The sequence below is a fragment of the Pocillopora verrucosa genome, chromosome 1 (assembly GCF_036669915.1).
Source record: "Pocillopora verrucosa isolate sample1 chromosome 1, ASM3666991v2, whole genome shotgun sequence".
NCBI lineage: Eukaryota > Metazoa > Cnidaria > Anthozoa > Scleractinia > Pocilloporidae > Pocillopora > Pocillopora verrucosa.
Genome location: NC_089312.1, coordinates 24,644,943 through 24,657,600, shown reverse-complemented (window position 1 = coordinate 24,657,600; position 12,658 = coordinate 24,644,943). Strand labels below are relative to the sequence as shown.

Sequence of the window (12,658 nt, the reverse complement as noted above, 5' to 3'; positions counted from 1 at the left end):
TCTGTATTTTCTGTGTAGTCTTTTTCGTCCAAGTGCCGGTCCATACACCTGTTGTTTATTCTGTCCGTTTCCCATCTTTGCCTGTGCGCCATGGTACGCCTTCATTCTCCAGAAGTGTTTCACATGTAACTTCTCATAACTCGTTGTTTGAAAATGTACATGAGTTGATGGGAGAATTACAAATTACGTAGTGGGAGTTGAATGGTTAAAAGTTGTCAGTTCTGAGTGAACTGTGAACTCCCGAGACAAGTGTTGTTTTGATATCATAATGAACGCTAAGATACTGGAAAGAATATTGAAAATAGTACAGTTGCATTTATTGAAACATTGGAAAGAACTTAGTTTACCTGTAGCTAAATGTGAATTTTATTATTACAATGTAACATCTTGATTTTCTCATGACAATGTCATCCTCCAAAATATATGGAATTGATGTATTTAGTATTGAAGTTTCATTCTGATTTCTTTTCAAAATAAATTTGTCTTGGTCTGTTCCAAACCTCTTGAAGTTCTGTAAATAGAGAATACCTTTCGTTTGATGCATTCCGCGGAAATCGTCCCTAATTAAGAAAGTAAACTTAATACCAGACTCTGTATTTGCTGATTTGTTCGTTTGTTTGTTTGTTTGTTTGTTTTTCTTTTCAGTGTTCATTTGCAATTTCGGTAACCGGTCGTTTGGTTTCGCCTAGGATTCGTTTTGCTAACGACCAGTTCGCCAATGTCATAGGTTGTTTTGCCAACCCTAACATCTCATAGGTTGTTTCGCAAACGTATTAAATCGACTTCTAATTGACTGAAAAGTTTTAGGGGGAGTTAAGTCGTTTCCTTATGAACTGAAAGTCCATTCGATACAAGTAGATTCAAGGCAAACTAAAGTCGATTTCATGCGTCCACTAAGTCCATTCGATACACTCAGAAAGTCGATTTGGTACAAAGAAAAGGATAAATTTGGAAGTTTTCATCCGTCTACGGTCCAGTAAACCAAAGTACATCAGCGAAACGACCTATAGGACGCTAGCGAACTGACTTGAGACAGTGAAATGACCAAAGACATTAATGAACTGGTCGTTGACGAAACGACTCGTGAGCGAAACAACCGCATTTCATAGTCTCATATTAAACACTTAGAAACTGAGCGTCATGTTTGGGAGATGTTTCTGCCTGCGCAGTATGAATGATACTTCGGTCATATTCTTCAAGTCCTAGGCTCTCTGGTCGAACTCGTCTCATGTAGTAAGACCTCTGTCTCGGCCGCACTGGTCGAGCCAGTCTGACTGGTTTTGGACGTCTGAATGGTAGTTTGAGATGTTTTCTTAGGTACATCTGACGTGCTATAGCTCGTTGGGCACTCCTGTACCGGCTGTACTGTTTGGAGAGACTAACAGTATTTAATAGTGAGTTTAGCCGCAAGAATGAGGCTCTAGTTAAAGTGGTGTGCAGATGTAGAGTCCTGAAAGAATATTTGCTATTTGAAATAAACTCAGACGTGAGTAACTAAAATTTTGTCCCACAATATCATTACAATATCTGGGTAAGAAAAGGGAAAATAAAGGCTTAGCTTAAAGAATATATGACTGATACATAGGAAGGAACAATTCAATACAGAATCCTTGACCCTCCGTGCGAATGGGCGAGGACGTCTCTTCTTGCATCTCTTTGTTCCAGGCGTAAGGGAGAGCATGTCTGTTTATCAGTTTAGCCGGCATTAGTTTGACATATTGTTGGTAAATGATAAAAGTTCTTCCTTGCATCTTTTGTGCTACCAATTAACAATGTATAATGCTTTCGCATCTGACACAATAAGAAGCTTACTTATTAACAATGGATTTCCTAGCCGCACAACAGGCGTTATCACAACTTGGCGCGCAGTAGCCCGGGCAAGAGGGGTGGCATGGGTTTGGCACGTATTGTGTAGCACAGCACTGTGGGCTGCATTGAGGATAACACGAGAAATGACAAGATCCTGGACATGTCATACTAGGAGCAGCACCAGTCATTGTAGCGGGCGCCGGAGCAACATCCTGCATCATGTCAGTGCAACAGTCATCATCACAATCTGGGAAACAGCTGTCGTCGCATGTACCAGGGCACGATGGGAGCTCTTGTGGCGCGAGGCGTGCAGGGGGGTGATACTTGTGTTCGTGGGGGTGAAAGGCGCAGCAGGCTACACCGCAACCTGTGGAGTAGCAGATGTTTGGTTTGGAGCATGGTTGTGCGCATACTCCTACACTTTGTTTCTGTATTGGTCTTTTAGGTCTTAGATATCCTGCTGGTAGAGCGACTGAAAAAACAAACAAACAAACAAGCAAAGGCATATTTTCAAAGTCATTATATATCGTGGAGTTGTTTTTAGCCAACAGTTTTGTAGTTACCACTAAGTTAAGTAAATGGAGCCAGCAAAGTAAAACTGAGACAGGTAAGTATTTAAGCTTGCATAGAAACCAATTCAACTCATCTATTGCTTGTGCCAAAGCAAAATCAGGAAAAATTCATGAGTTTCGCTGGAGAAGCTATTTAATTTACCTAGAGATAATTTCCATTACCTTGGATGATAGAGAGCTAAATTTTATTTTCAGTAAAGCAAGGAACAGGTCCTTTTTCCCTTACCTGCTGACTCATATTTGTTTGCCACGAGATAGCTTCCGATCTTCCCGGAAATCAGCGCTAGGGAGAGACGATTAAGATTTCCTGGTTTGTCCTTCTTAAAAAGGAGCCCAAGTGTCGCTATCACACTGCCATTCCTACAATGGAAAAGTAGTTTTAGTTTATTTTACGGTGAAGACAACTCATTCAGCATCATGACTTTAATTAGAATGTTACTCTTAAAGTGATGTTCATTTTTAAAAGATACTTTTGCTTCGTGCAAAGAAACAATGAATTAACTGCATTGGAAACCAGTCAAAGAAAACACCTATAGGTCTCAGTCATTGAAGATGTCAAAAAATTGTTCTCCCGTGTTTCCAACATTTTCTCCCGAAAAGATTATTCTGCAAACGTTTGGAACCGGTAGTAAACTTTGCCGTTTACGTGGAAGGATATAACTTGAAGGCATCCTTTGAAAAATGACCTTAACATGAAAAATGAATACCGTCTGAAAGAGTGCATAGTTTTAGCTTGCAAGATGATCTATATATTATTTTCGGGAAGCACATCGTTTGTCGCACCGTATCGATATCAGCTGCACTTCTTGGAATCCGTCATCATCGTCGAATAGATTAATAATCTAAAAAGAAGTTATCAGAATAATGTAAACGGAGAGGATTTAACTCAAGGTGTATGCCACTCCTCCTAGGGTATATTTCCTTCCCGCACTACCTTTCTCTGCTTTTTGCTTGATAAAACAAATTCAAACACCCGAAAAGCCCAATATAACTCTCCAAAATAAGAGGGAAATAATCCATACCATTCTGTTTTTTAAACTTAATGGCTTGAAACAAAACTGTTCATCTATAGGTACAAACATCAGATCGTTTTACGATCAAAATTTTAAATATTTAGCTTACGAGACTATAGACCTTGACAATACTGGGAACTAAACACAAATGGATTATCTTAGAGTACAGAAGCAACAAGTTAATTTAAATGCTTACGGCACTAGTTATGTTTCTTTTTGCTTCTTCGAAGTCCTTACTGCCCGGCACTCGCATCTCATCAGTATAAACCATCTTGGTGAAGCGAATTTCCACTCGGAAATCTTTACCTATGAATTATGTCAAACAAAGCGACGATATTTTTGTCATTCTCTGTGAATGGAATGCGGTGTAATTTTATTTTCTAAGGTTAATCCTTAGTGGTAAATTGGTAAACCTTTCATCTCACAACCAAATACTTTCATTGCGATAATGTCATACCTCTCTTTGGCGTAATTAGAGATATGGCGGGGGGCAACTTGATTACTTTCTCTGCGGGCTTCTTGGGTATTTTAGCAGCCAGCGGAGCTACATATGAGAGGCCAGGTGGTTTGTCACTCTTTGGCAGCTGCTCGTCGTTCATAGGTAAATTAGCAAAGTTCTCTACTCTCGCATCTTTTTCTTCCTGCCGTTCATAGTTTGAAGTCTCTTCAGCCTTGCTATTCTCCTCGATTCCTAGTTTGGTTACCATCTCTGTTGGATTTAAAGCAGCATTAGTAGGTCTCGCTTTCGTGTCTTTTATCTCGGATCCCGAATGACGGGCTCCCGAGTTCATGGCACTGATGTCAGACCCCTCATATAGAGGCAAAGCTTCATTGTTCATGCTGTATGGTTCAGAAGAGCTCAGCTTTCTGTTTAAATCGCTGTCTTCTTTATGACTTGACTCTTCATTTGGGCCTGTCAAACCGGCCTCTGCGTTATTTGGTATGGTCTCTGGCTCGTTTAAAGCCTGTTGGGAGACATCTGGTGCTTCATTCGTCCCAGAATTAGCACCATTAAAGGAATGTATTCTGACTGAATTGTTATTCTCCGGTGTAGAATTGGGTGGATTCTCCTCAGGTCCTCGACTGCCTTCCAAAGATGGTCCCTCGTTTGTTCCTGATTCTACACCAGTCTGTTGCAATGGAGTGGGATTCGGTGCAGTCGTGTTATCCAGATCTGCCAGACTTGGATCAAGGTTTATCTCTTTAAAATAAACTAGGTTTTGGTCCTTCCTGGATTGAAGATTTGAAGATTCACCTTGAGCTGAAGAGAAATAAAAAAATCCCTTCTAGCGCGACTTGTTCAAGCAACAATGAGAATATGGCTCTTTAAGGCTCTGACAACTGTTATTATATCATTCAAATACCACTTAATTAAATGTGATATTTCATTCTTACTACAGGTTAAAATTTTCTTAATACCGGTGAAGACAACAGATATTTTATTACAGTATGTAAATGGTACAAAAGTCTCAACCGGGTGCATATGGTATTGCAACTTTAGTAGCGATGGCCGTCTATTATGTCTGAAGGCCAGTGACAATCGGAGTGACATGCACCAACCATGATCAGGGAGAAACGTAATTTTCAGCGTCTTTTCCTCTCTCATTCATTTTTTACAAGGACAAAAAGCAAGACTCTGGCTGAAACGTCTAACAAACTCATTGCCCACTATTATATTTTCGTCTATGGTGATCAAATCAAAACATAACGGTATGTTGCTCATTTTATTCATTTTGATGAGATAGGTCAATTTTAAGGTAATTTGGTATTATCAACTGAGTTGATGATGTAAATTTGTCACCATAAAGAGTTTCAAAGCTGACGTTTCGAACTCAGTTGATGACACAGCACCACGGTTTCTTAAGTAACTTACCCCCTTTATTTATTTTAATGGTGATTTTCTTACCTGGAATGTTGTCAGACGCTTTATCATCTTTCGTCTCCTGACTACTTTCGGTTGGAGGCTGTCCCATTACATCCAGAACGTTGTCGTCAAACTTACCGTCTACATTTCCACGGGGACTGTAACGAGCCACCAGAAAGAAGTTCCCGGATTTACTCTGTGCCGTGCCTATTCCAACATCTTTAGATCCCCGCCAAACTAACTGGCTGAAGTGACCTGAAAAGGATCATAAAGCTGAATGGCATTGGGCTCACTAAGCAATATGCATGTCTGCACCAAGGGGAAGTGAAAACCCTAGTCTATATAGCCCTGTGAGTGGGTATGCCACAGGTCAAATCCTGAATGACCGGTTCGATCAGAGCAACTTCTTTCGAGTTCTGACTAATGGTAAGTTGTCTGATTGGAGAAAATCCAAAGCACATAAATTGTCGAGCCTAATGGAGCAGACGTGAAGTCCTGCCAAGTTTTCAGAAAACCGTTTTGGGCATTTCAAATTATGAAGAAAAAAATTGAAACATTTCATAGTGCGACAGCTATGGCTTTTTGAGGACAAGTACTTTTCTATGCTCCGGAAGGTCAGTGTATGACCTGGTTTATGCGTTTTATCTTTAGTATTGAATGACATTTATCTTATAAGAAAATAGACTTGTTTAGTCTTCAGTCACTTACTGGTACTCTCATCCAGATGTGGAGACCTGAAGTCATAATTTTTACCCTCTTGGTACCAGTTATTCACTGCACGACCGCAAGCTTGCTCTGGATCACCTCCGTACATGTAAAACAGGTTCTCCCCAAAGGGTGTTGAGGAGTCGTGCTGAAGTTGATCTATTGCTGCAAGATGATTGGCCCATTTTTGTGCACTAACGGCGATATCTACTGACCAATTTAGGGCTGGCACTCCGTGCCGAGCCCGAACTGCGTTGTGGGCATCCAGACAGTCCCGTATATAGGAACTCTGAAAAGAAAGGACTGAAACGAAGTAAAAGAAACACGATGAAGTTTCCTGCTTTGCTGGTGCAAATTTCCACATGGGTGTGCGTTATTTCGGACTGGTAAGGGTCAGAGTTGACAGTCACTTATTACTGCTGTTGCCTGTCGTTATTCCTGCTAAATGTCTACCTTTACATCATAGAAGCAATCCCAACTGAGCTGTATAAAAAGTTGGCCCTAACCTGTTATTATTCTGGGATGGATATGAATGAAAAAGTAAGCTTTACTCTCCGCCAATCATGTCGTCGTACCATAATAATGAACAGGATAGCTGAGTAATGATACTTCGTAAAACGTAACTTAGTTTAGTAGATTGTTTTCCCTGTTTTTTTTTTCTTTTTAAACGCCGGCATATCCACTGACGTTTCCCTGTTCAATTGGGATTATTTGCAAAAATGTTAAGGAAGAAAGTCGATAACGTTCGTCAGAAACAGATTCTCCTTTAATTTGTATCTTTTCGCGGCGAAAAGACGGACGAGGTGTAGGTTTACTTGTCTCTTCATGCAACCTTTAACGTTTCTAAATACATGTATTATTGTTATGAATGAACACACAAACAAGGTTTGTTTTAGTACATTGACGAACAGGTCACAAGATATTTTACACCACAATATTTATGGTCTCATACAAAACTCACCAAAATGAGCCCTTATTCAAAGATAAACTCACTTTTTTAAAACTTACCTTTCGCTGCTGCGCACAATAAAACACTCACAGAAAATAGTATCTTCATTTTTGATCTAAGTGAAAACACCCCATTGGTAAAAGAAGGAAGAAACGACAGAATTAAAAATTGACGACTTCAACACAACCTCCGTGACAGTACCTGCCAGATTTGATTGCCACCCCGGGTAGTCTATTGTAAAATGACTAACGGTAATTAAAGATCTCGTTGAACACTGGCGGAAAGGTCAGACAATCGAAGCATGTTATACTAATACTTAAAGTATATTGACCTTGAAAGTAGGTCACAAACGACTTGGCATCTCCAGTATTGCACTGGTAAAAGATACATACAAGACTAACTGATATAACTATTGCAGCTTATAAAAGTTTCAACTGAAGTATGAAGTCACCGTACTAAGAGTGACTATTCTAGATGGGAGGCTATAGCTAATTACAAGTACCCACCCTTAGCATTTTAAAGCTTTCTTTGACAGCTCACTGAACGTATTTACACTCCTGGGTGGACTGAACGGTATAAAAAAATTTCTGTTCCCAGTAATATAACATAGTGACCTTAGTTTAACGCTTCAAACCCTGGGGGTGACTAGCATCTATAACTTCTCATTAACGTGAACTCAATCAAACATTAGGCTTAAGAGAATTAAGGTGAAATGATCGTAAACTTGAAAAGCGCTTAATTTTAACTAAATTCTCCTTGTCAGTGCGAAAGAAATTTATAAAGAACAGTATAGGGAATAAACATGCTGATGTTAGGGTGTAAACACCTTTCGACCTGGAATCCAGTGCGTCAACCACTAAACCACCACGAGTCAACGTGCTGCGCATTAGGTTCATATTTCGCAGCGTCCATGCAACACAAAGCCGTCTATTTCGTGCTTAACAAGTGTCCCATATTTATAGGTCCAGTTAACTAAGAGAGCAATACTGCTTCAAATGAAGAATACATTAATTGCAATATAATCAAAACATTGGGCAGAGTTCTTTAAAAATGTTAAATAAGGTTCCTCAAAACCTATACCAATTCGCAGAAAAGAAATCACGATTTTCAGGTAAGTTGCCTCGCCGGGGTTTTTCTTGTGTGAATGGATGGTAATAATTATAATAATAATAATAATGATAGTAATAATGAAAATAAACTTTATTAACGTCTCATTAAAATATTTTAAAAAATGACTTGAAACTCAATTTGGTGCACTTAAATGTAGTTACTAGAATTATTAGCCGACAATTGTGGCTGATAATTGGCCATAGTCGGTGGACACTTGAAAAGAGGCAAATGTCTCACTTGAGAAGAAGCAAATGCCTCACTGAATAACAGAAACGAGCACAAAAGGAGACAAATGATAAGCAGCAAGAGCCTGCGGTAGCTATGACTTACGAATTCCGTAAGAGACCCACAGTAGAAATGTCCGGTCGGCTTCTTTCATTTGAAAACAAAAGGTCTAAGGTCTAAATTGTAATTTTAATCTGGAATTGAAGCACGTTTCAAAATATGTTAATTTCATCATAACCCTATTTCTATTCGACCATCTTAAGCTGATTATCCACTAATACAATATTTTACAACCTGCGAAACGTTCGCTGTTTTTAGGGGATAGAGAAAGAATTAGATTTGGCCTGAATTAAACCTGTCTTATTACTTAATAGCCATAACGATATGAATTTAATTGGCTTCTGGGGCGGGTCTCGTATATTTTTATGAATCTACTGTTGGCATGAAAGAATTTCAAAATGATTTTCTTGGTGTTTGCCAGTGCTCGTAAGACAATATGTTCTAAACACGCGGTTCCGCCTTTAACACTGTCCGAGAACTACTCTTATATTGATGGCGTTTAATAATGTATAATACCAGTTGTGGACTCGTTTCCTCAATTTGCGAGTTAACTGATGTAATCTGTGTCGCAAGTTGTGCTGTCCGAACTAAATAACAGAAGAAAAATTGCTGCCTCTTGTGAGAGCTGCATGCGGCTGTTTTTTTGCTGGAAAAAACCGTCATTAATGAGCCCCATGAAAAGCAGTTGGTGGTTAACAGTGTGGATTTGCTGTTTGCAAGGTAGGAAATGAGTAACCGTAAATATTGTTGGCAAGTAACATTACCACTCTGTAAACAAAGCGATTTAATAGCCCCCTATTTTCGAAAGAGTTGCAAACAAATATTTATTACCGAGCAATAAACATTTTTTGATCCTTTTTGGTAATTCGTTAGTCCATGTTTGAATATCGTCTTGTCTCTTTACGGTTGACAAACTTCTACTTGGTTGAAAGAGTTGTCAACTGCAGGTGGGCAACAGGAATGGTCCCGTCGAGCTTGAAAAGGCAAACAAGTGTACCGGATAATAAGTCAGTGACACTGAATCACCTATAGAAATTAATTTAATATGGGAGATTCGCTGGCTTAAAGGTTTTCCATCTTGATTCTGGATTGGATCGAATGATCTGCATGAGGAGAAGTCATTCTCGGTGACCTTCCGGTTAAAACTTAAATCGCCCGATTGAATCAAATATTTTTTGAAAAAACCTAGCGAAATGCTCAGTATGAACTTGGCCGCGAAAGGCTAGCATCCTATGTAATGGGCTGTGGGGTGTGATGGGGTTGGCATATCTACAGTCTGTTTAAACTCTGCAGAAACAGAGATGCCCTCTTAACCCTTTCACTCACAAGGTCTAATTAGTAATTCTCCTTATTATCTGCCATACAGTTCTTATGATGTTAGTTTAGAGAATTTGGTAGTGGATCAACTAATGATCCCATAATTGATATTCTTCTCCATTCTCATCACCTACCTGCTTGATATTGTATGGATATTGTAAGGAGAATTTCTGTCTTGGTCACTTGAGGGAGTGAAAGGGCCGCTGAAAGCTTTTATCAAAAAGACTTCATTTATTATGCTATAGGAAGGGCAAGGGGAACTTCAGTCTCTTGCTACATCTTTAGGTGATCTCGAATACAACTTTTCATGGTTAATGTTATTGTTGTTTTTTTTATCCTCTCCCAGTTGTCCATGGAGCTCCAAATCCTGACTCGCTGAAGAGCGCAGAGCCACCAAGCGCTATGAAAGTGGTAAGGAGATGTTTAATCTTCTCTAAAAAGTCTTCCGTTTGCAAAAAAGAAATTTTAGGTAACAATTTTTCACTAATTTCCAGAGAGATCATTTTTGCATTGCTTTTCGATGAATTCTTCCAGACTCGCCATCGATGATTTCTTCCAGACTACATGTATTCGCTGTTTTTAAAAGAGGCCTTGCTACACTAAAGAATCATTTGGTGCAACTTCCTCCAGCATGAGTTTCTTTTTACCCCAAGGTTTTCAACCGACCGTTGACGAAGGATAGGCGCATCGCTGCCAAGCTTACACAAGTGTTTAATTAAATGTTGACATGGTGTAGCGTGTAAGAAAGGCAAACTAAACACCTCAAAGATCGCTTGCACATACAGTATTTGGATCAATATCAGTATCTGAGCAACTGCCCACCTACCCCTCCCCGAACCCAACATTAACCCTTACTTGTTATCAATTGACTCTTGTTGAGTTAAGGGAGGGGTAAGTGGGCAAGTGGGCTGATATTGATCCCAGTATTTTTGATAACTTTGACATTTTAACCCTTTACATCCTAACATCAGTATGCATATTCTCCATGTTGTTCTCTATGCATTTCCTAAGGTACTGACAAGGAGAATTTGTTTAACGATCAAGAACGTCCTTAGTTTGTATCGTTTTCATTATTCTCGTGACCTTAATGTGCGATTCAGGGGTAATACAGCAAGGAGAATTTAGATGCTTATCTTAGGGTGTAAAGGGTTCGTTTACGGTAATTTCGTCTCTCTTCCTATACAAGGAAAACACAATTGTATGCGAAGGACAAAAAGCATACGTTCAATGCCCAAGCCCTTTCGATGAATTAGCAATTGTGGGGACAATGTACGGTCGCAAGAACTCAAAAATCTGTGTGCATCCAAGTATCCCTTCCAGTGTGCCATGCCAGGAACAAGAAACGCAGGTTAAGGCTCAGATTGTCGGTCTCTGCGAAGGGGAACATGCTTGTGAAGTAGCAGCTAATAACGATTTCCTGGCCAAGGCTGGAACTACAATCTGCCCTGATGTGTACAAATACTTGGAAATAAAATACAGGTTATCTTTTTTTTCCTGCCTGTTTTCTTTTTTCCTAAATGCACAGTAGGATCTGATCCTACAGTTTTTAAGTTTAGCTGTACTTTTTCTTCTGACATCTATATTAAGAAACCTAAAACAGTTATGTGTCTTCAAAGAATTATGGTTAGAAGTGAGATCTTCAGCTTTTTCATGGAAGGAGGGTGTCTATAGACTTAAAATAGATTCTTCGTGATTCGTCTGAAAGAATAGAAATGCGGCGCACACTTCTAGCGGAAGGTTTTGGAATAATCTCGCCAACCAAACAATGGATACACGGAGGCCTACAGCGTACCATATCATGACAAATGTAAAATGTTTTCTTTTATAGGTGCACACCACGAACATATTATCCAAATGTAGACAGCGCCTCAGAAAACAGCCAATCAGTCAACGAGGTGATAAGTGGTGGTATGGGAGGCGTAACTTCGTCTACCTCTGTTTCCACGGTAACGTCTTCTTCTTCGTCGTCGTCGTCGTCTTCTTCATCTTCAGTACCAGAAATTACTGTTCAAGAGCACGAAGACAGTCAACCAGTCACTACTGCCACGTCACAAGCGTCGGTTACTCCAATTGATACACATAATACCCCAGAAGTCGGAAGTGACATCACTGAAGAATTTACTCAACCCCAGGCCGCAACTGACGTCATCACTGAGACGTTCCCGGCCAACACCGCGTCGTCACAAACCGCGGAAGTCAATGAGACGTACAAAAAATCAGAGACTCCTATGCGACCAGAGGAATCTGGAGGAGGGCCCAGTGATGAGCAAAGTGCTTCAGGAGAATGGAATGAGCTTGAAGAACAACGCGATGTTATTTATGATGCTGAGATAAGATGAAAGGGAGCCTCCCTCCAAACTGATTGCTACTAATACGTAAGACTGTTGGCGTGGCTGGGGCTGGTGAAAAATCACTTTGCAAAGAGACTAAATATCTCCGAGGACAATATTCTTGCTATGTTCTTTGCCACTGTTTACGTTCAAACATATGTGCTATGGATCAACGATCACGTTAAGGAATTGAAAAGGAAACAAACAGCTTTCCACAGCCAATTGTTGCTAGCTTATACTGTCAGTTAATTATTCGCCAATAGTTCGAATTCATTCACTACCTTCGATAGCTAGCACTGTTTGATCACTTCACGGCCCGCACTTAAAATAGAAAAATACTGTCCAAGATGAGATGTAACTGGTAGTCACACAATTTCCATGCATAAATAAATTTTTGTGTATTATTATTATACTTGTGATATCACTCTAGCGATGCTGTTGTTTTTCTTTTATGTCCACAATAAGAGCAAATTTTAATCGCAGGTAATTTAGTGTTAACAACTGGGTTGAAAACGTAAATTAGCCACCGTAAAGGGTAAAAAAGCTGACGTTTCGAGCGTTAGCCCTTCGTCAGAGCGATTGACTAAGGGCTAACGCTCGAAACGTCAGCTTTTTTACCCTTTACGGTGGCTAATTTACGTTTTCAACCCAGTTGTTAACACTAAAGTACCTGCTATACTCTCCCACCGACGCAGCACCACAGT

General features: G+C 39.8%; 2 protein-coding genes across 2 annotated transcripts; one reads left to right on the top strand and one right to left on the bottom strand.

The window, feature by feature from the left end:
* Nucleotides 1-310: 310 nt before the first annotated feature.
* LOC131774419 (uncharacterized) lies at nucleotides 311-7,033 on the bottom strand. Its single transcript, XM_059090433.2, has 9 exons — nucleotides 6,972-7,033; nucleotides 5,967-6,266; nucleotides 5,301-5,513; nucleotides 3,852-4,655; nucleotides 3,591-3,700; nucleotides 3,165-3,223; nucleotides 2,608-2,741; nucleotides 1,813-2,281; nucleotides 311-1,378 (listed from the first exon to the last, which is right to left on the bottom strand). Exons 1-9 carry the CDS (start codon nucleotides 7,018-7,020, stop codon nucleotides 1,117-1,119), a joined length of 2,400 nt encoding a protein of 799 aa, XP_058946416.1. The 5' UTR covers nucleotides 7,021-7,033; the 3' UTR covers nucleotides 311-1,116.
* A 1,825-nt stretch (nucleotides 7,034-8,858) lies between these two features.
* On the top strand, nucleotides 8,859-12,327 carry LOC131774430 (cell cycle checkpoint protein hpr-9-like). The gene is made up of 4 exons (XM_059090444.2): nucleotides 8,859-9,027; nucleotides 9,971-10,035; nucleotides 10,811-11,103; nucleotides 11,453-12,327. Exons 1-4 carry the CDS (start codon nucleotides 8,937-8,939, stop codon nucleotides 11,961-11,963), a joined length of 960 nt encoding a protein of 319 aa, XP_058946427.1. The 5' UTR covers nucleotides 8,859-8,936; the 3' UTR covers nucleotides 11,964-12,327.
* The last annotated feature ends 331 nt before the right edge of the window (nucleotides 12,328-12,658 follow it).

Coding starts and splice junctions, on each gene's coding strand:
- LOC131774419 (XM_059090433.2), bottom strand. CDS start 7,020: ATGAAGATACTATTTTCTGTGAGTGTTTTATTGTGCGCAGCAGCGAAA. Junction 6,267..6,971: donor ATTGTGCGCAGCAGCGAAAG/GTAAGTTTTAAA, acceptor ACTTCGTTTCAG/TCCTTTCTTTTCAGAGTTCC. Junction 4,656..5,300: donor AGCGTCTGACAACATTCCAG/GTAAGAAAATCA, acceptor ATTTCTCTTCAG/CTCAAGGTGAATCTTCAAAT.
- LOC131774430 (XM_059090444.2), top strand. CDS start 8,937: ATGCGGCTGTTTTTTTGCTGGAAAAAACCGTCATTAATGAGCCCCATG. Junction 9,028..9,970: donor GTGGATTTGCTGTTTGCAAG/GTAGGAAATGAG, acceptor ATCCTCTCCCAG/TTGTCCATGGAGCTCCAAAT. Junction 11,104..11,452: donor TACTTGGAAATAAAATACAG/GTTATCTTTTTT, acceptor TTTCTTTTATAG/GTGCACACCACGAACATATT.